The sequence below is a fragment of the Hypanus sabinus genome, assembly GCF_030144855.1.
Source record: "Hypanus sabinus isolate sHypSab1 chromosome 24 unlocalized genomic scaffold, sHypSab1.hap1 SUPER_24_unloc_4, whole genome shotgun sequence".
Taxonomy (NCBI): Eukaryota; Metazoa; Chordata; class Chondrichthyes; order Myliobatiformes; family Dasyatidae; genus Hypanus; species Hypanus sabinus.
The window spans coordinates 57,938-79,679 of NW_026778947.1; the positions used below are offsets into that span (position 1 = coordinate 57,938).

Genomic DNA, 21,742 nt, shown 5'->3' on the forward strand with positions numbered 1-21,742 from the left:
TGGTGGTGGGTCAGCATGGATCAGTTGGGCTGAAGGTCCTGGCTCTGTGCTGTATCACTGACGGTAAATACTGGGATCCACTCCCCCACCGGCACCATCCCACGCAGACCCCAGTGGCCGGCGCGCCCCTCCCTCGGGTTGCCCCTTACCCTCCCCTACCTGAGTGATGGTGACCAGCAGATGCTTCACGTCCCCTGACACTTCGTCCAGGCGTAGCGACACCTCCTCCAGCCGCTGCTCGCAGGCCTTCACCTCCTCCTCCAGCTGAGCTCGCACGCCCTGGGGAGGGGAGGGGGGGCAAACACAGGGGCAGTGATCTGACGCTCTGTTCAACACTGGACCGTCCATCCCGAGGGGGTCGAGACTGACGGTCCACCACCATAACCAAAACACGTCACCGTCCCAGACATTGACTCATCTCCACCCGCGACCGCAAGTACAGCAACGGCAGGGAGTTGCCGACGCAGCTCAGCACATCCCCTCTCCACGGGCTCTGTCCACACTTCCCACTAAAGCAGCTGGCATAATCCACCCCGGTCATTCCCTCTCCCACTGGACAGACGATACAAAATCCCGAAAGCTCGTCCCACCAGGCCCAAGGGCAGCTTCTACCCTCTGACAAGATGGACCCACAATCTACTGTGACCTTTGCCTTTGTCCACTGTCTGCCTGCCCTGCACTTCCCCTACAGCTCTTACTGCGTCCCCTTGTTCTTCCTCAATCCACTCAGCAGCATGCCAGAACAGATTTGTAACCGCATCTCAGTACCAGTGACAATGATAAATCACCAGAGGCTCCGTCAGACGCACACTCACCTCTTCTGACTCCTTCGAGGACGGGTGGACGCTCCCGACTGTATCCATCGGACGGAGCATGGTTTCGGCCTCCTGGTGTGGGGAGGAAGCGACAGGAGGTGACTTTCCCCGAGAAGCGACTGGCCGGCACTGCCAGGACCGTGTCGGAACGAGCGCGTGTCCTTCTGACTGACGCAGGGTTCGGGCCTGGGCCCACAACTGCCCACGATATACGCTAACAGTTTGTAGTGTGGGGTGTTGAGTATAACACTAAAATGAGTGGAAAACCCAGAGAGCCTGACCCTCCAGCAGGAGTGGCATGTTGAATTGTTGGGAGAACTATTGGCTTTTCTGTCCTGCACGATCTCTCTTGGGGGCTTTGCTTGGTGGGTAGTGAGCGCTGATGAAAGGCTTGATGCTTTGCTGCTGACTGTACACGGGAGAAGGGGGGGCTTCGGGTTTCTAACATTTTCACAGTCACTCATTCTTTAGGGCACTCTCCAGGAGGATGTTAGGAGAATGCAGGGTGACTCGGACAGGTTGGGTGAGTGGGCAAATGTATGGCAGATGCAGTTTAACGTGGATAAATGTGAGGTTATCCACTTTGGTGGCAAGAACAAGAAGGCAGATTACTATCTAAATGGAGTCAAGTTAGGAAAAGGGGAAGTACAACGAGATCTAGGTGCTCTTGTCATCAGTCAATGAAAGCAAGCGTGCAGGGAAAGCAGGCAGTGAAGAAAGCTAATGGCATGCTGGCCTTTATAACAAGAGGAATTGAGTATAGGAGTAAAGAGGTCCTTCTGCAGCTGTACAGGGCCCTGGTGAGACCCCACCGGGAGTGTTGTGTGCAGTTTTGGTCTCCAAATTTGAGGAAGGACATTCTTGCTATTGAGGGAGTGCAGCGTAGGTTCACAAGGTTAATTCCCGGAATGGTGGGATTGTCATATGTTGAAAGATTGGAGCGACTGGGCTTGTATACACTGGAATTTAGAAGGATGAGATGGGATCTGATTGAAACATATAAGATATTAAGGGATTGGACACGCTGGAGGCAGGAAGCATGTTCCCGCCGATGGGTGAGTCCAGATTAGAGGCCACAGTTTAAGAATAAGGACTAGACCATTTAGAACAGAGACTTTTTCACCCAGAGAGTGGTGGATATGTGGAATGCTCTGCCCCAGAAGGCAGTGGAGGCCAAGTCTCTGGATGCATTCATGTTAGATTGAACTCAACAGAGAGTTAGATAGCGGGGTCAAGGGACATGGGGAGAAGGCAGGAACGGGGTACTGATTGTGGATGATCAGCCATGATCACAGTGAATGGCGGTGCTGGCTCGAAGGGCTGAATGGCCTACTCCTGAACCTACTATCTATTGTCTATTATCTGTTTCCGTGGATGTCTGTGAAGAACAAGAATTTCAGGCTGTACGTTCTCCGATATTAAATGGAACAATTGAAACTATACACGCGTAATTGTTCAGTGAATTTTTCAGTCATTGTATAGAATAGGTGCTTCTGGATTTTTCTAGAAGCTTCTTAGTTTTCCTCTGCAGCTCTGGAATCTGGCTATTTTATAGGTTAATTATCATCGTTGACCCATTTAGTCTGAGCTGCTTTTTGTAGAAGACGGCCACTTCTTTATCGTTTTAGTCATAGCATGGAAGCAGGCTGTTCGACCCATCTAGTCCCTGCCAAACCGTTTAAACTGCCTCATCCTACCGACGTGCACCTGGACCACAGCCCTCAGTACTCCTCTTATCCAAACTTCGCTTAAACAATGAAATCAGAATCGCACGCACCACACTTGTGCCACCCTCGAGTGACATTTCCCGTCATGCCCCCTGAAACATCTCTCTTCTTTTTGTTCATTTTCTGTTGCCGAAACATCTCGGTAAACATCTGTAAACAAGTGAAGTTTTACGCTACAGTCTTGCCTACAGAGGAACTTCTGGATCTCCAAAATCATCTTTACCATTCTACATCTGCTTGCACGGGCCCCTACAGGAGCTGTGGACCCCCAGTACATCAGCGCTCCCACGGGCCCCTACAGGAGCTGTGGACCCCCAGTACATCAGCGCTCCCACGGGCCCCTACAGGAGCTGTGGACCCCCAGTACATCAGCGCTCCCACGGGCCCCTGCAGGAGCTGTGGACCCCCAGTACATCAGCGCTCCCACGGGCCCCTGCAGGAGCTGTGGACCCCCAGTACATCAGCGCTCCCACGAGCCCCTGCAGGAGCTGTGGACCCCCAGTACATCAGCGCTCCCACGGGCCCCTGCAGGAGCTGTGGACCCCCAGTACATCAGCGCTCCCACGGGCCCCTGCAGGAGCTGTGGACCCCCAGTACATCAGCGCTCCCACGAGCCCCTGCAGGAGCTGTGGACCCCCAGTACATCAGCGCTCCCACGGGCCCCTGCAGGAGCTGTGGACCCCCAGTACATCAGCGCTCCCACGGGCCCCTGCAGGAGCTGTGGACCCCCAGTACATCAGCGCTCCCACGGGCCCCTACAGGAGCTGTGGACCCCCAGTACATCAGCGCTCCCACGGGCCCCTAAAGGAGCTGTGGACCCCGAGTACATCAGCGCTCCCACGGGCCCCTGCAGGAGCGGTGGACCCCCAGTACATCAGTGCTCCCACGGGCCCCTAAAGGAGCTGTGGACCCCCAGTACATCAGCGCTCCCACGGGCCCCTGCAGGAGCTGTGGACCCCCAGTACATCAGCGCTCCCACGGGCCCCTGCAGGAGCTGTGGACCCCCAGTACATCAGCGCTCCCACGGGCCCCTACAGGAGCTGTGGACCCCCAGTACATCAGCGCTCCCACGGGCCCCTAAAGGAGCTGTGGACCCCGAGTACATCAGCGCTCCCACGGGCCCCTGCAGGAGCGGTGGACCCCCAGTACATCAGTGCTCCCACGGGCCCCTAAAGGAGCTGTGGACCCCCAGTACATCAGCGCTCCCACGGGCCCCTGCAGGAGCTGTGGACCCCCAGTACATCAGCGCTCCCACGGGCCCCTGCAGGAGCTGTGGACCCCCAGTACATCAGCGCTCCCACGGGCCCCTACAGGAGCTGTGGACCCCCAGTACATCAGCGCTCCCACGGGCCCCTGCAGGAGCTGTGGACCCCCAGTACATCAGCGCTCCCACGGGCCCCTGCAGGAGCTGTGGACCCCCAGTACATGAACTGTGTACCTTTCCCTCACATTGTTCCTTAAGGTTACCGTGACCGGCAGTGGTTTTGGGGATAAGATCCCGCTACCTATTAAATGCTCCCAATGACGTCGGACAACCAAGCCCTGCTCCTGGCCTTCACGTGTGGTTTAGCTACTAAGCCCAGCCAAACAGTTTCTACTGACAGGGGAAGGGGCAAAGGCGGGTTACTGGCGCCTTAAAACCAGTCGCTTTGGGCAGATGGGGTTCGTCAGCCTGGGTTTGGCAGCTCACCTAGAAGGAAAATTCTGATCTCAAACGCCCACTGCCTTCTGGCTATACCCTCTCATGGGGAAGCCTTTGGGAGTAAACACCGAGGACAGAAAACTGGAGCTGGAGACCCCAGGGCAGTCCGACGTTGAGCTGAACTCCTGCGACACCGCAGGTGCCAAACTGTACCGGTCCCTTGGGTTTATCAGATGCTTCGAGAGGGGGATCGTACTGCCCAGGATTGCTCATCATGTAGACAGTTGGAACACAACAGCGATGGTTGACCCTGACCACGGAGGACCTCAGTTACCTGAGATTTACAAAGTGCAATGCCACTCACTGGTCCTGATTTAAACCACCCCCCCCACCATTTACCCACCCACGTCTGTTGCGAGACCGGCTGCTTGGTGGACGTCCACACCACAGGCAGACAGATCTATTCCCGGCTGCAGATACTCGTTCCTGGCTTTAACCAAGGAGGGGCAATTGACTCCTGTTGACACCAATGGTGCTGAGGTCGAGAGGGTCCAGACCTCCAATTTGCCAGCAGTGAACGTCAGCAATACCCTGTTCTGGCCCAGGCGTCACAGCTAAGAAACCTCACCAAAGCCTCCCACGTCCTCGGGAGGCTGAATAAGTTTTGCACGTCCCCGTTAATCTTCACCAATTTCTACTGATGTACCATTGAAAGTATCCTATCCGGATACGTCACAGCTCCGTACAGAAACCGCTCCAGCAAAACGCAAAGTCGTGGACACACATCAGCGCATCACGGGAATCAGTCACCCCTCCACGCTACTCGCTGCCTCAGTAAAACAGCCAACGACCCCACCCACCCAGACATTCCCTCTTTCTCCCTCCTCCCCATCGGGCAGAAGATACAAAAGCCTGAGAGCTCGTACCACCAGGCTCGAGGACAGCTTCTACCCCGCTGTTATCAGACTATTGACCGGTCCCCCAGTACGATAAGACAGCTTCTACCCCGCTGTTATCAGACTATTGTCCGGTCCCCCAGTACGATAACACAGCTTCTACCCCGCTGTTATCAGACTATTGAACGGTCCCCCAGTACAATAAGACAGCTTCTACCCCGCTGTTATCAGACTATTGAACGGTCCCCCAGTACGATAAGACAGCTTCTACCCCGCTGTTATCAGACTATTGTCCGGTCCCCCAGTACGATAACACAGCTTCTACCCCGCTGTTATCAGACTATTGAACGGTCCCCCAGTACAATAAGACAGCTTCTACCCCGCTGTTATCAGACCATCGAACGGTCCCCCAGTACGATAAGACAGCTTCTACCCCGCTGTTATCAGACCATCGAACGGTCCCCCAGTACGATAAGACAGTTTCTACCCCGCTGTTATCAGACTATTGAACGGTCCCCCAGTACGATAAGACAGCTTCTACCCCGCTGTTATCAGACTATTGACCGGTCCCCCAGTACGATAAGACAGCTTCTACCCCGCTGTTATCAGACTATTGAACGGTCCCACCAGGCTCGAGGACAGCTTCTACTCCACTGTTATCAGACTATTGAACGGTCCCCCAGTACGATAAGACAGCTTCTACCCCGCTGTTATCAGACTATTGAACGGTCCCCCAGTACGATAAGACAGCTTCTACCCCGCTGTTATCAGACTAATGAACGGTCCCCCAGTACGATAAGACAGCTTCTACCCCGCTGTTATCAGACTATTGAACGGTCCCCCAGTACGATAAGACAGCTTCTACCCCGCTGTTATCAGACCATCGAACGGTCCCCCAGTACGATAAGACAGCTTCTACCCCGCTGTTATCAGACTATTGAACGGTCCCCCAGTACGATAAGACAGCTTCTACCCCGCTGTTATCAGACTATTGACCGGTCCCCCAGTACGATAAGACAGCTTCTACCCCGCTGTTATCAGACTATTGAACGGTCCCACCAGGCTCGAGGACAGCTTCTACTCCACTGTTATCAGACTATTGAACGGTCCCCCAGTACGATAAGACAGCTTCTACCCCGCTGTTATCAGACTATTGAACGGTCCCCCAGTACGATAAGACAGCTTCTACCCCGCTGTTATCAGACTAATGAACGGTCCCCCAGTACGATAAGACAGCTTCTACCCCGCTGTTATCAGACTATTGAACGGTCCCCCAGTACGATAAGACAGCTTCTACCCCGCTGTTATCAGACTATTGAACGGTCCCCCAGTACGATAAGACAGCTTCTACCCCGCTGTTATCACACTATTGAACAGTCCCCCAGTACGAATAAGACAGCTTCTACCCCGCTGTTATCACACTATTGAACAGTCCCCCAGTACGATAAGACAGCTTCTCCCCTGCTGTTATCAGACTATTGAACGGTCCCCCAGTACGAATAAGACAGCTTCTACCCCGCTGTTATCAGACTATTGAACGGTCCCCCAGTACGATAAGACAGCTTCTACCCCGTTGTTATCAGACTATTGAACGGTCCCCCAGTACGATAAGACAGCTTCTACCCCGCTGTTATCAGACTATTGAACGGTCCCCCAGTACGATAAGACAGCTTCTACCCCGCTGTTATCAGACTATTGAACGGTCCCCCAGTACGATAAGACAGCTTCTACCCCGCTGTTATCAGACTATTGAACGGTCCCCCAGTACGATAAGACAGCTTCTACCCCGCTGTTATCAGACTATTGAACTGTCCCCACTATGATAAGACGGACTCTTGACCTCACGATCTACCTCGTCGTGACCCTTGCACCTTGATGTCTGCCTGCACTGCCCTTTCTCTGTAACGGTAACACTTCATTCTGTAATTGCTTTCCCTTGTTCTACCTCGATGCACTGTGTAATGATCTGATCCCACTTGCTGCCCAAGACAATTACCCACCCAAGCCACACACAACGGGAGGGAGACTCCCAATATCTCCAACGTAACATCAGGAGCTCAGGTCTGTTAGAAGAGCGGATCAGCTGGGGATCCCCGGGGAATGCCGGCGGCTCCGCTGTCCTACCTGGGTGAAGGTGAACCTCTCAGTGTGGGTGAAGCGGGAGCCCTTCATCTCCGTGCTGGCCAGGCCGGTGCCGTAGGACTGCAGGAGCTGGGCCAGGTCGGAGGTCGAGTCGCTCACTGCCCCGGGTCCGAGCTGGACACAGCGCTGGAATTGTTCCCGGATCCGTCTCTGCAGCCGCTGGCACTTGCGGGCTCTGTATTCCTGAGGATCCGGGGAATTACAAAAAAGCAGCTTTCGGAATCAAAGAAAAAGGGGAAACTGCCCCACGCCCCTCCGGTGAGGTGGGTCCCACTGTCACGCATCTCTCTTATGAGGGGAACCTCTGGGTCCCGTTGCCCCATGTGCCTATTGGGAGGTGGTGGAAGAACTGGGTCCCGTTGCCCCACATCCCTCTGATGGGGGAGAAATCGATGGCGGCCCTACAGAGAGGTGTGGTGCACCCACCTGATGAGGAAACACCAGTGGGTCCTGACACCCACGATACTACAGTCCACTGGGTCCCCTCTCACCGCTCCTACCCCCTACGGTAAGGCAGAGACCACTGAGGCCGAGAGCCCCGCACTCCTCCAAGATGGTGGTGGGGGTGGGGTGGGGGCAGAGATTGCAGCCACCAATAATCAGACAATGTTTAATGTACTCGGCAGGGTCAAGCGGCATCTGAGGAGGGAGAATCAGCTTGAAGGCCCTTCACTGCACAGAGAACAGGTGAAGGCCACTCAGCCCCTCAATGCTGGCCCACCTTTCAACGCGATCTATTCTGGTCTCAACAATTCCCGGGATATTTTTCTATCTCCAGCTTACGTACTTCCAACGATCCAGCCCCCACCATCCTCGGGGCAGAGAAGTCTGGAGATTCCCCTCCCCGAGAGAAGAAATCCCTGCACACCGAGTGTGCTATGACCTACCCCTCATCTCCCTGTCTGTGACTTTCCCATTAACGCCACTGACAGACGGTACCGTGCAGGTCCAGGGGAGAGGGGGAGGGAGCAGGAACAGCCAGAGAGACATTCTGTAATGATGAATAAATGAAATGACCTTCTCTTGTGTCTCAGGGCCGGGTGCGTCTGGACCCATATCACCCGCTACCCCGGCACTCCTTCTCTGCCGGCTGTCCCAACCCAACCCCCCCACCCCGCCGTGCTTCACTCTCTCATTCCCAGCATCCTTTTGTTCCCCTAGATTTACAAACTCGCTCTCCACTCCACGTTGACAAATACAGTACAGTATCCTAGTCATGCCCTGGGCCCAGCACGTCGATGCGGTTACTAAGAAGGCACGACAGCGGGGCTGTATCTCATTCGGGATTGGAGGAGATTTGGTACGTCACTGCTGGCATCACCGTCTGACGTGGGGACATGGGTGGGACGGGGTAGGCTCTGCACAGGATCGAAACAGGCTGCAGAAAGTCGTCAGCTCTGCCAGCTCCGTCTCGCCTCCCCAGAGACAGAGAAACAAGGCAGCACACATCATTCAGCTCCGTCAGCTCCGCCTAGCCTCCCCAGAGACAGAGAAACAAGGCAGCATGCATCATTCAGCTCCGTCAGCTCTGCCAGCTCCGTCTAGCCTCCCCAGAGACAGAGAAACAAGGCAGCATGCATCATTCAGCTCCGTCTCGCCTCCCCAGAGACAGAGAAACAAGGCAGCATGCATCATTCAGCTCCGTCAGCTCCGTCAGCTCCGCCTAGCCTCCCCAGAGACAGAGAAACAAGGCAGCATGCATCATTCAGCTCCGTCAGCTCTGTCTAGCCTCCCCAGAGACAGAGAAACAAGGCAGCATGCATCATTCAGCTCCGTCAGCTCTGCCAGTTCCGTCTAGCCTCCCCAGAGACAGAGAAACAAGGCAGCATGCATCATTCAGCTCCGTCAGCTCCGTCTAGCCTCCCCAGAGACAGAGAAACAAGGCAGCATGCATCATTCAGCTCCGTCAGCTCTGTCTAGCCTCCCCAGAGACAGAGAAACAAGGCAGCATGCATCATTCAGCTCCGTCAGCTCTGCCAGTTCCGTCTAGCCTCCCCAGAGACAGAGAAACAAGGCAGCACGCATCATTCAGCTCTGCCAGCTCCGTCTAGCCTCCCCAGAGACAGAGAAACAAGGCAGCATGCATCATTCAGCTCCGTCAGCTCTGCCAGTTCCGTCTAGCCTCCCCAGAGACAGAGAAACAAGGCAGCACGCATCATTCAGCTCCGTCAGCTCTGCCAGCTCCGTCTAGCCTCCCCAGAGACAGAGAAACAAGGCAGCACGCATCATTCAGCTCCGTCAGCTCCGTCTAGCCTCCCCAGAGACAGAGAAACAAGGCAGCATGCATCATTCAGCTCCGTCAGCTCTGTCTAGCCTCCCCAGAGACAGAGAAACAAGGCAGCATGCATCATTCAGCTCCGTCTAGCCTCCCCAGAGACAGAGAAACAAGGCAGCATGCATCATTCAGCTCCGTCAGCTCTGCCAGCTCCGTCTAGCCTCCCCAGAGACAGAGAAACAAGGCAGCATGCATCATTCAGCTCCGTCAGCTCCGTCTAGCCTCCCCAGAGACAGAGAAACAAGGCAGCATGCATCATTCAGCTCCGTCTAGCCTCCCCAGAGACAGAGAAACAAGGCAGCACGCATCATTCAGCTCCGTCAGCTCTGCCAGCTCCGTCTAGCCTCCCCAGAGACAGAGAAACAAGGCAGCACGCATCATTCAGCTCCGTCAGCTCTGCCAGCTCCGTCTAGCCTCCCCAGAGACAGAGAAACAAGGCAGCATGCATCATTCAGCTCCGTCTAGCCTCCCCAGAGACAGAGAAACAAGGCAGCATGCATCATTCAGCTCCGTCAGCTCTGCCAGCTCCGTCTAGCCTCCCCAGAGACAGAGAAACAAGGCAGCATGCATCATTCAGCTCCGTCAGCTCCGTCTAGCCTCCCCAGAGACAGAGAAACAAGGCAGCATGCATCATTCAGCTCCGTCTAGCCTCCCCAGAGACAGAGAAACAAGGCAGCACGCATCATTCAGCTCCGTCTAGCCTCCCCAGAGACAGAGAAACAAGGCAGCATGCATCATTCAGCTCCGTCTAGCCTCCCCAGAGACAGAGAAACAAGGCAGCATGCATCATTCAGCTCCGTCTAGCCTCCCCAGAGACAGAGAAACAAGGCAGCACGCATCATTCAGCTCCGTCAGCTCTGCCAGCTCCGTCTAGCCTCCCCAGAGACAGAGAAACAAGGCAGCACGCATCATTCAGCTCCGTCAGCTCTGCCAGCTCCGTCTAGCCTCCCCAGAGACAGAGAAACAAGGCAGCATGCATCATTCAGCTCCGTCAGCTCCGTCTAGCCTCCCCAGAGACAGAGAAACAAGGCAGCATGCATCATTCAGCTCCGTCAGCTCTGCCAGCTCCGTCTAGCCTCCCCAGAGACAGAAACAAGGCAGCATGCATCATTCAGCTCCGTCAGCTCCGTCTAGCCTCCCCAGAGACAGAGAAACAAGGCAGCACGCATCATTCAGCTCCGTCAGCTCTGCCAGCTCTGTCTAGCCTCCCCAGAGACAGAGAAACAAGGCAGCATGCATCATTCAGCTCCGTCAGCTCCGCCTAGCCTCCCCAGAGACAGAGAAACAAGGCAGCATGCATCATTCAGCTCCGTCAGCTCTGTCTAGCCTCCCCAGAGACAGAGAAACAAGGCAGCATGCATCATTCAGCTCCGTCAGCTCTGTCTAGCCTCCCCAGAGACAGAGAAACAAGGCAGCATGCATCATTCAGCTCCGTCAGCTCCGCCTAGCCTCCCCAGAGACAGAGAAACAAGGCAGCATGCATCATTCAGCTCTGTCAGCTCCGTCTAGCCTCCCCAGAGACAGAGAAACAAGGCAGCATGCATCATTCAGCTCCGTCAGCTCTGCCAGCTCCGTCTCGCCTCCCCAGAGACAGAGAAACAAGGCAGCATGCATCATTCAGCTCCGTCAGCTCTGCCAGCTCCGTCTAGCCTCCCCAGAGACAGAGAAACAAGGCAGCATGCATCATTCAGGACCCTTTTCTCATTGCTACCGTCAGGAGCAGAAGCCTGACCACCCTCACCTAACGATTCAGGGACAGTTTCCTCCCCCCGCCGTCAGATTTCTGAGCGGACACTACCTCACTCCTCCTCTTTATATTCTTACTCGCTCAGTCGCTGTCCTTTGTTACACTTGCACTGCTTCACAACGTACAATTGCGAGAAAAAGTTTGTGAACCCTTTGCAATTGCCTGGTTTTCTGCATTAATTACTCATAGGTGTGGTCTGATCTTCACCTGAGTCACAGTAATAGACAAACACAATCCGCCTAAACGAACAACACACAAGCAATTGTACTTTTCATGTCTTCATTAAACACATTGTTTAATCATTCACAGTCTGGGCTGGAAAAAGTACCCTGTATTCAACAACTGGTAGAACCTCCACCAAACATTTCCTGTAGCTGCTGATCAGGCTTGCTCAACAGCAAGAAGGAATTTTAGACCATTCCTCTGGACAGAACTGTTTCCGTTCATCAATATATCTGGGACACTTTACGTGAACAACCCTCCTCAGTTTATGCCACAGCACCTCAGTTGGCTTAAGGTTTGGAATCTGACTTGGCCATTCCAAAACACAAATTTCCTTTTTAAACCATTCTGTTGTTGACTTACTCTCGTGTTTCCGATCATTGTCTTTTGCATCGTCTAACTTCAATTAAGCTTCAGGTGATAGACTGCCAGCCTGACATTCTTGATGCAATTTTGAACTTCTTGTTCCCTCGACTGCAAGCTGTCCGGGCCCTGAGGACACAAAGCAGCCCCAAGACACGACGCTCCTTCCACCACGCTCCACAGTTGGGATGAGGTTTTCGGTGTTGGTTTTTTCTTCCAAATATAGTGGTGTGCATTTCTGCTAAAAGATTAATTTTTGTCTTATCTGTCCACAGAACGTGGCCCCGGAAGTGTTGTCGTACATCCAGGTGGTCTTTGCAAACACAAGACATGCAGCAATGTTTTTATAGTGGACGCATGAACAGAGACTTTAGCAAGCTCGAGAGATGTCTGCAGGTCTTTAGCTGTTACCCTTGGGTTCTCATTTTGCCCCCTACAGCAGTGCACATTGTGCCCTTGGTGTGATCTTTGCAGGATGCCCACTCCCAGGGAGGGCAGCCACAGCACTGAATTTCCTCCATTTGTAGACAGTTTCTCTTACTGCGGACTGACGAACACTCAGGCCTTTAGAAATACTTCCGTTGCCTTTTCCAGCTTCATGTACCTCTGCAATTCTTCTACTGAGGTCATCTGAAAGTTATTTGGATCGAGGCCTGGTGCACATAAACAGATCTTCCTTGAGTAGGCTCTGTCAGTAACCTGACTTTGTGCATCTTTGGAATAATTGATGCCAAATAGCTTCCTGGGAGGTTGAACCCAGACTGTGATTGTTTAACATCGGTGGCAATACTCAGTATTGATAAGAATGCCCTCCCCTTGGACAACATCAGTGGCATGGAGAGGGGAGACTTGCAGCTCGGGCTGGTCTTCCACAAAAAACAGAACCTTGCCCAGGCTTTCCAAGGCGCAAATCTATGGTCTGTCGAGACTAACGGAGGCCTACATTGATAAGAAGTACAATTGTTTGTGTGTTATTAGTTTAGGCAGATTGTGACTTAGAACACATTCCGTGGGTAATTAATGCAGAAAACCAGGTAATTGCAACTTTTTCTTGCCAGTGATTCAGCTCGGCAGACGAGTGAGTTGACGGATTTGGACCCACCTCTGGTGACAGGCGGGACGCCAAGCCCTGGCCGTTCCACTCCGCGTCCCACTCCTGGACGGCACTGAGCTCGATGGTGGCACGCTCCAGGATCGAGGCAGCGACACAGGAGTGGCTGGCCTGCTCGGTGACGGGCGGGCAGTGCCGATCCGAGTACTCCTTGGACTCTGCGGGCACCGAGAGAAGGCAGAAGAGTTGGTGCTGGGGGGAGGAGGGTGTGGTCGGTGGGAGCTCAGTGTACCCGTCCCACAGCGCAGGGGGAGTCCCTTCACCGACGGCTCATTGTGCCTCATGCCATCCTCTCAGGAAGCAATTCAACCCACAGGACACTGTGTAGCCGACACCCTGAGCACAGAACCTACTGAAGTCGCTCGCACGCACGCACACAGAAAACACTGGAAGAACTCAGCCATAGTGGGGAGTAAAGAGTCGACATTTTGGACTGAGACCCTCAGTCAGCACAGGACAAGCGGGGGGCAGGAGGGGAAGGAGATGACAGTGGACCATGGGAGAACTGGAAGGAGGAGGTGAACCGGGGGTGGGGGTGCGACGGGCAGGCGAGGAGAAGAGGAGGGGTGAGAGGCAAACTAGAATGGGGAATGGAAAGGGAGAGGATGAGGGGAGAACTTACCAGAAGCTGGAGAAAACAATGTTCATGCCTACAGTCTGGAGGCGACCCAGACGGAACGCGAGGCCTTGCTTTTCCACCCTGAGAGGCACAGGCCGGGGACTGACATGTCGGAATGGGAGCGGGAAGTCTAACTGGAATGGGAGGCCATCGGGAAATGTCACCCTCGGATCCGACTTCCGGTCCAGAGCCCGACCTGATGGAATGCTCTCCCGATAAGCGCGAGCATTCTCTCAAGCGACAGAACTCAAAGCCGCCGACCAAGGAGGAATATCGTTCACTGTCCCTCTTGGCACTGCGCTCCATGGCTGGGACAAATCAGCCCGTTTCCCCCTGCCCCACCAGGGCCAGGAACAGCGGGATCACCCTTTGCCATCTTAAGCCCACAGTTACTCCACTGCTGGTTGGGGAGCCGGGGGGGGGGGTGGGGGGTGGGTGGTGGGGGCTCCAGCCAACCAGTGATCAGCTACACTTGGTTGTGCAGGGGCAGGATTGGTGGAGGGGCAGGTAGTGTTAAGGAAGCAGGGAATCTTGCAGAAAGACTTAAAACAGATTGGGAGAATAGGAAAAGAAAGTGGCAGATGGAGAATACAGTGTTTGGAAGTGCAGGGGTCATGCAGAAGGAATAAAGACAGACTATTTTTCTGAACGGGAGGAAATTCAGAACCCTGAGGGGCAAAGGGACTTGGGAGTTAATAATAAGGCAAATGCAACGTTAGTTTTCTCTGCAGAGGACTAGAATATAAAAGCAAGGATGTAATGCTGAGGCTTTATACAGCATTGGTAAAGCCTCACTTGGGGTATTGGGAGTGGTTTTGGACCCCTTATCTAAAAGATGTGCTGGCATTGGGGAGGATCCAGGGGAGGCTCATGAGAATGATACTGGGAGTGAAAAGGTTAACATAAGATGGCTCTGGAGTTTAGAAGAATGAGGGGGATCTCATTGAAACCTATCGGATATTAAAGGGCTGAGACAGAGCAGGTGGAGAGAGGAACCTTAGGGAGCAGCGTCAGAATAGAAGAACATCCATTTAGAACAGAGATGAGGAGGAATTTCCTTCAGCCAGAGGGTGGTGAATCTGTGGAGGCCGAGTCATCGACACATTTAAAGTGGAGGTTGATAGGTTCTTGATCAGTCAGGTTACAGGAGAATTGTGTTGAAAGGAAAATTAAGTCAGCTATGACGTAATGGTAGAGTAGACTTGATGGGCCGAGTCTGATATGGAAACGCCGATGCCCTTGAAAGGAAAATCCTATGAAAAGTTAAACATTATTGCAGGAAAGGAACATCTGTCATCAGAGACCACCCCCCACCAGGCCAGGCTCTCTTCTCACTGCTGCCGTCAGGAAGGAGGTACAGGAGCCTCAGGACTCACACCACCAGCTTCAGTAAACGTTACTACCCCTCAACCAAAGTGGATAACTTCACTTGCTCTATCATTGAACTGTCCCCCACAACCAACAGACTCACTTTCCAGGGCTCTTCATCTCATGTAATTTATCGTTTATTATAATTATTTCTGTTTGCATTTGCAGAGTCTGCTCACTGGCAGTGGGTCCAAGTCGGTGTGGTCTTTCATTGATTCTGTTACGGTTATTAATCGGTCATGGATTTATTGAGTATGCCCACAAGAAAATGAATCTCACGGTTGTACATGGTGACGTATCTACTTTGATGATAAATTTCCTTTGAACTCCCCAACACTCAGACACCACCCAACCCTTCCCCCCACATACACACCTGTCGGGATATTCTTCCCAGCCGGCCAGATTCCGGGGAGGCTGAGTGGCTGACTGCAGAATTCCTGGATCGCTCGGGAGCCCTGCAAACGGAGAAGGTGTGTGCATCAGAGTTGGGGAAGGCACCTTCTTCAAGACCCCCCCCTCCCAGCATTCTGCTTCCCTCCACCTCCTATTCCCAACTCCTGGGATGGAAGGGAACAAGCTCCAGCCCCCAGGGACTCGGTCACTGGACGAGCCAGAGGAGGGTGGTGCAGGGGGCTTGTGGTGACTGGCCGAGGGTTTAATGGGACGCTGTAGGGCAGGGGATTGATTTCTCAGTCGCTCTGGGGTTTGGGGTCCCTGTATCTGCTAGAACTGGAACAGAAGCGTATCTAGATGAAGTTTTGTGTGCTTGGCTGAGGAGCTCCAGGTCATCAGAATCTCAGGCAAGAGACAAGGAGCCGAATTAGACCGTGAGGTAGGTTAAGAACCTCTTCAGCAAGACCGAGGGATTGATTCCGGGCTTCAGGAAGGGGAAGCCGAGGGAAGACGCACCAGTCCTCACTGAGGGATTCAAGATCGTGGGGCTCACCATCTCTGAAGGTCTACCCCGGGCAGACCCCCGAGGATCCGTGAGTACACGCCTCCGCCCACAGCGGACTGGTATCACCGACCCTCCCTCCCCGATGGGGATAGAAGGGGCACCCACCTGAGTGGCCAGCAGTCCGGGAGTCCTGAGGGAGGGCGGGAGCCAAGGGGTGGCCAGTTCCTGCCTGATCCGCGGTGCGATGGCTCGTTGGAGCACGTCGGGTTTCCCTGCTGGGGGGGGGGGAGAGAGGAGTGTTAGTGAGTTTGGCAGCAGGTCCTGCACGTCCTCCTCCCCATTCACACCCTTAGCAACTCACCCTCCCTCCCCACTGAGGGGGGAGGGACCAGTGAGGGCGCTTTGCACCCCCCATACACAACCCCCGCATCTGAACACACTCTTCCCACTTGGAGCACACGTTTCCCTGTTTTTGGGGGGGGGGGGGGGCAGCAGGTCCAGTTCATCCCACCCTCCTCCACACCCACCCATCTCCTTGTAGACAAACCTATCTAAACAATCCACCCTCTCTCGCCTTCAATGCATGCCCTCTGGTGTTAGACATCTCAACGCTGGGAAACAAATACTCCCTGCCCACTCTCTCTACGCCCCTCAAATTCTTATAAACCTCTATCAGATCTGCCCTTGGCCTGCAGAGAAAACAGCCCATGCCCTGTAAACCAGGTGCGCCCTCCCCAAAGCCTCGACATCCTTCCTATAGTGAGGTGCCCAGATTTGCCCCCCCAAAGGGCAGCACCTCACACTCCCGCTCTCCATCTCTCTGAAAATGAATCTGTGAACGCCCCAGCCTCCAGAGTGGCCGGTGAGGAACCTTTCCCCTCGACTGAGGGGGTGTAGGTTTTGGGGAAGGGGTTTAGAGGATTCTGGAAGACGACAGAGGGAGGCGAGGGGCGCGTCTAGACCTGTCGGCTGGTGGGCAGACTCCGCTCCGGCCCGAGGCAAACTCTCCACCAGGAACATGAGCAGCCGGCGAAGTTCCTGCTCGTTGCTGTAGAGGAAGGTCTGGTAGCCGATCTCGCCCTCGTATCCCAGGTCCTGCGGGGGTGGGGAGGAAGACCAGCAGGGGTGAGAACCGGCGGTGAACAGCGGCCATCCCGGCACCGTTACGTCCTTCCCGCCCAAACGGTGGCCTTCCCGCCCCAGCCAAACCTCCCATCTCAACTCCATCGGCACCAGCCTCCGGTACAACCCGCCCTTCCCTGTGGGACTAGTAGCCCCTCCGACGCGTGGCCTCACTCCACTGAGCTTATCCGACACATCCCCACCGATCCAGCACACACACACTCCCACCTGCACCGGGTGCGGACCCCTCACCTGACAGGCTTGGGCCAGGGACATGCCGAGGCGGAAGCGCGCTGACATTCCGGGTGGAAGGAGGGGGCTGAGGCCGTTCACCGAGGGGGGGTCGATCCTCTGTAAACAGCGGAGCACTCCCTCCACGATCATCTCCGTGCTGAACTGGCCCAGGCTGCACACATCGTCAGGGATCTCGCTGTGGGGGGGGGGGGGGAAGAGAGAGGTTTAGTGAGGCTGGAACCCCTCCCCAGCCCCCACATCATTACCCTCTCTATCCTGCAGAGGGACCACCCCCTCCCAGGCCACACACACTGTCTGGGATCTCGCTGTGGGAGGGAGAGAGAGAGGTTTAGTGAGGCTGGAACCCCTCCCCTTCCCCCCAGCCCCCACATCAATCCTGCGAGGGACCACCCCCTCCCAGGCCACACACATCATCAGGGATCTCATTGTGGTAGGGAGGGAGGGGGGTTCACTGCAGCCAGAAATCACCCCCACCACCATAACATTCTACCCCGGGGGAAGTAGAAGGGTCAGTGCACGTCTGGGGGAAGAGACAGTCTCCATCCTGTCTGCAGCCCTGTCGGGCCACCGCCTGGAGGGAGTAGACAATCTGGAAAGTGGGGGGGGGGGGTGGGAAGATTGCCTGGAAGGAGTGGTCTCAGAGGGGTGGTCTGTCCGTCCTGGGGGGGGGGGGATCTGGGTCTCCCTCCTGTCACCTCTCTTTCACGACTGTGCTGCAACACACAGCTCGAACCACATCATCAAGTTCGCCGATGACAGGACCGTGGTGGGTCTCATCAGCAAGAACGATGAGTCAGCTTACAGAGAGGTGCTGCAGTGGCTAATGGACTGGTGCAGAGCCAACAACCCGTCTCTTAATGTGAACAAAACAAAAGAGATGGTTGTTGACTTCAGGAGGGCACGGAGCGACCACTCGCCGCTGAACATCGACAGCTCCTCAGTACAGATCGTTAAGAGCTCCAAATTTCATGGTGTTCACCTGGCGGAGAATCTCACCTGGTCCCTTGACACCAGCTCCATAGCAAAGAAAGCCCAGCAGCGTCTCTACTTTCTGCAAAGGCTGAGGAAAGTCCATCTCCCACCCCCCATCCTCATCACATTCTACAGGACATCCTGTATCGAGGACATCCTGAGCAGCTGCATCACTGCCTGGTTCGGAAATTGCACCATCTCGGATCGCAAGACCCTGCAGTGGATAGTGAGGACAGCTGAGAAGATCATCGGGGTCTCTCTTCCCACCATCGCGGACATTTACACTACACGCTGCATCCGCAAAGCAAACAGCATTATGAAGGACCCCACGCACCCCTCATACAAACTCTTCTCCTTCCTGCCGTCTGGGAAAAGGCTCCGAAGCATTCGGGCTCTCACGACCAGACCATGTAACAGTTTCTTCCCCCGAGCTATCAGACTCCTCAATACCCAGAGCCTGGACTGGCACCCGATTGCCCTGTTTATTATTTATTGCAATGCCTGCACTGTTTTGTGCACTTTCTGCAGTCCTGGGTAGGTCTGTAGTCTAGTGATGTTTTTCACGTAGCTCAGTCTAGTTTTTGTACTGTGTCCTGTAGCACCAAGGTCCTGAAAAAGCGTTGTCTCGTTTTTACTGTGTACTGTACCAGCAGTTATGGTCGAAATGACATGACTTGACTGCACCCTGGACAGGAAGCCTGTTTTGGGTCTCTCCTACCTGGGGGCCTGTCGTGGGGGTAGTCTGGGGGGGGGGGGGATGTCATGTGACCAGTCGGCCACCCCCTCCCGTCCTGTCCCGGGACACTCACGTGCCGACGTCGGCCAGCGCCCGGACCAGGATCCGATCGACCTCCTCCATGATTTCCCGAAACCCCGCCTCCCCGGCAGGAAGTCACGTGACGCGTCGGCGCGACGCCTGCCGGGAGTTGTAGTCCGTCTCCAATGCTCCGCCAGCCTTAAAGGGGCCGCGTCTCTCCAGCAAACCCGGCATTTGGCGCGGTTACCAGATTAGCTTTTTCGGAGCCAAATCCCAGAAATATAGATTTTTTTTTTAAAAAAAAAATAAAATTTCAATTTGGTTGGCTTCACAAAATTCATTTGGCTTTTGGGCTTTCCCTGGCTTTTTTTTTTACACGCTAAAATTTTCTGCGCGAAAATTACATGCCATCCTTTTTCTAAAACATTTTCCTATTATTTTTTGGTCAGTTACACTTGGCAATGTTTCTGTCGCCAGCTGAGTCCAAGGCGCCAAGCCGGCAAGTCGGTCACGTGGGTCCCGTTTGCCTCGGACCTCCGAAGTGTTCGGGTGTGATTTACAATCATACAAATCGACCATGAAGTGTACTTTCTGCATGCAATAACGTTTTGTGGTGAAGCTGTGACGCCTTCGGCTCTTTTTATAAATCACTTATTAGCAAGTTAGCTCTCTATTCATTGGAGGTTGAGGGGGGATTTGATCGAGGTATTTAAAACTTTGAGAGGGATAGATAGAGTTGACGTGAATAGGCTGTTTCCATTGAGAGTAGGGGAGATTCAAATGAGAGGACATGATTTGAGAGTTAAGGGGCAGAAGTTTAAGGGAAACACGAGGGGGTATTTCTTTACTCAGAGAGTGATAGCTGTGTGGAATGAGCTTCCTGTAGAAGTAGTAGAGGCCAGTTCAATTGTGTCATTTAAGGTAAAATTGGATAGGTATATGGACAGGAAAGGAGTGGAGGGTTATGGGCTGAGTGCGGGTAGGTGGGACTAGGTGAGAGTAAGAGTTTGGCACGGACTAGGAGGGCCGAGATGGCCTGTTAACGTGCTGTGATTGTTATATGGTTATATCAACACCCATGGCCACGTCATCAAAGCTTCTTACCAAAGCAATCTTAAATACAATAGCAAGTGGGAAGAAACATTTGTATGGGTTCAGAAGGCTGCTGATGGATCGGAGGCAGCTTATTGTAAATTGTGCCACTGCAATGTTTTACCAAGAATTAGCAACCTTTCAACTCATGAAAAATTGGAGAAACACAAGCAGAGAACATCAAAAGGCCAGACACAACTCAATGTAACAAAGACTCCTAGGCAAGATAGTGATAAAGTTAAGGCTGCATGTTGCTGTAAGCATAGCCTGCCATTGTGTGATAGGTACAGTTGACCACCTTAGTGAAATCATGATAGTACACGGGCGTGGGAGAACATTGGGGCACATAAAGTGACATAAAACTAAATGTACATGCTTCATCAAAAACATCACTTCGCCTGCACTGATCTCATCGATGACTTTCAGATCAAGAAATATGCCATCATTAGAGATGAATCTACTGACATTTCATCACAAAAAAAACTTGTGTGTTTCAATTTTTAAGTGACAGGAGAAAGGAAATTGTAACTGGATTTCCAGGTTTAATTCCGGTGCAAGGGGCTACAGGAGAAAACGTATTCAATTTGATTGACGAAATCAAAAGATGTGGCCAGAGTCTTGCAAATGGCCTTGGTCTTGCTTCCGATGGTTGGATGCAACAACTCTGTGTGGTCTAGGTTGAAAGATGTTTCTCCTTTCTGTGTGCAACCTCGAATGTATCTGTCATTCGCTGGCACTGTACATTCAATATGCAGTATCCAGGCTACCAAGAAATACTCGATTTTTGCTGTTAGGAATGCCCAATTGGTTTTGCCAAGATGAGAAGCGTGTAAAGAATTGTTTAGAGTGATGAAGACAGCCACAGAATCTGAGCTAACTCAAACTGCCTCCCTCCCCTTTGAAAACCCCTCTTCTACTCGGTGGCTTGTGGTGGAAAGGTTATGTTTAATGTTTTGATGAACTGGGAAGAGTTAAGGCTTATTTCACTTCTGCTGAACTAGTTCGATACAAAACTCAAAGCAAGACTCCGAAAGGAAAAGTGGTCAGACTACAAAAACCACGTGTTCTTTGAGCTTGCAACGCCTGTTGTGCTTGAATTTGAAAGTGAACAGCCTTTTTCAGCAAACCAAAGCTGATCCTCATGAATTGTACCAACTAATATTCTTACACCAGCAGAGTCTGACTGCATGATGCAAAAAGACAGGAAAAAAAATTAACGAAGTTGATTTTGCAATCAAATTCTTAACAGGATGTAATAAGTGCCTGCAGCAGAACAACAGTGCTGAGGCCCATCTACGTGTCAAAGAAAGATGTACGTCTATGCTAGAAGAAGCTCTCAGCCCAGTTACACGTAGACTTCCGTCGGTGAGAGATACATTTGAAAGTTTATCAAAATTGAGCCCTGTGATAAATCAAGACTCAAGGCCCGTGTTTTCTGAGTTACCCTTTATACACCTTGCAGGAAATAACGTCAGCGTTGTTGAAGAACAATACAGAAAAATGCCTTTTGTTGACTGGAAAGAAGAAACCCCATTTAAGAAAGATGGGTTCCCCACAGACACTGAACTGCTTTGGATTGGTGTACTTCATCATCAGGCGTTCAAAGAGGTCACCACCTTTGCCCTTACTTGCCTAATGACCCCTGTCAGCAATGCTGTAGTTGAGAGGGTATTTTCTCTTGTATCCTCCGTTAAATGGAGGTATTCCTCCACAGTTATA

General features: G+C 53.2%; 1 protein-coding gene across 4 annotated transcripts in view; it reads right to left on the bottom strand.

The window, feature by feature from the left end:
- Positions 1-19,107, bottom strand: part of ccdc22 (coiled-coil domain containing 22) — a 54,295-nt gene extending 35,188 nt beyond the window's left edge. The window contains exons 1-9 of one of the 4 annotated variants that reach the window (XM_059957631.1): positions 18,984-19,107; positions 17,200-17,377; positions 16,788-16,920; positions 15,991-16,097; positions 15,301-15,382; positions 12,932-13,098; positions 7,205-7,405; positions 816-887; positions 160-279 (exon numbers count right to left, since the gene is read on the bottom strand). In XM_059957631.1, coding sequence (XP_059813614.1) covers positions 160-279; positions 816-887; positions 7,205-7,405; positions 12,932-13,098; positions 15,301-15,382; positions 15,991-16,097; positions 16,788-16,920; positions 17,200-17,377; positions 18,984-19,033 — 1,110 coding nt within the window. In that variant the 5' untranslated portion in view covers positions 19,034-19,107. Of the gene's footprint in view, positions 1-159; positions 280-815; positions 888-7,204; positions 7,406-12,931; positions 13,099-15,300; positions 15,383-15,990; positions 16,101-16,787; positions 16,921-17,199; positions 17,378-18,508; positions 18,831-18,983 lie in introns of those variants that run through there. The other 3 variants (XM_059957629.1, XM_059957630.1, XM_059957627.1) reach the window with 3 other exon arrangements.
- Between the last annotated feature and the right edge of the window lie 2,635 nt (positions 19,108-21,742).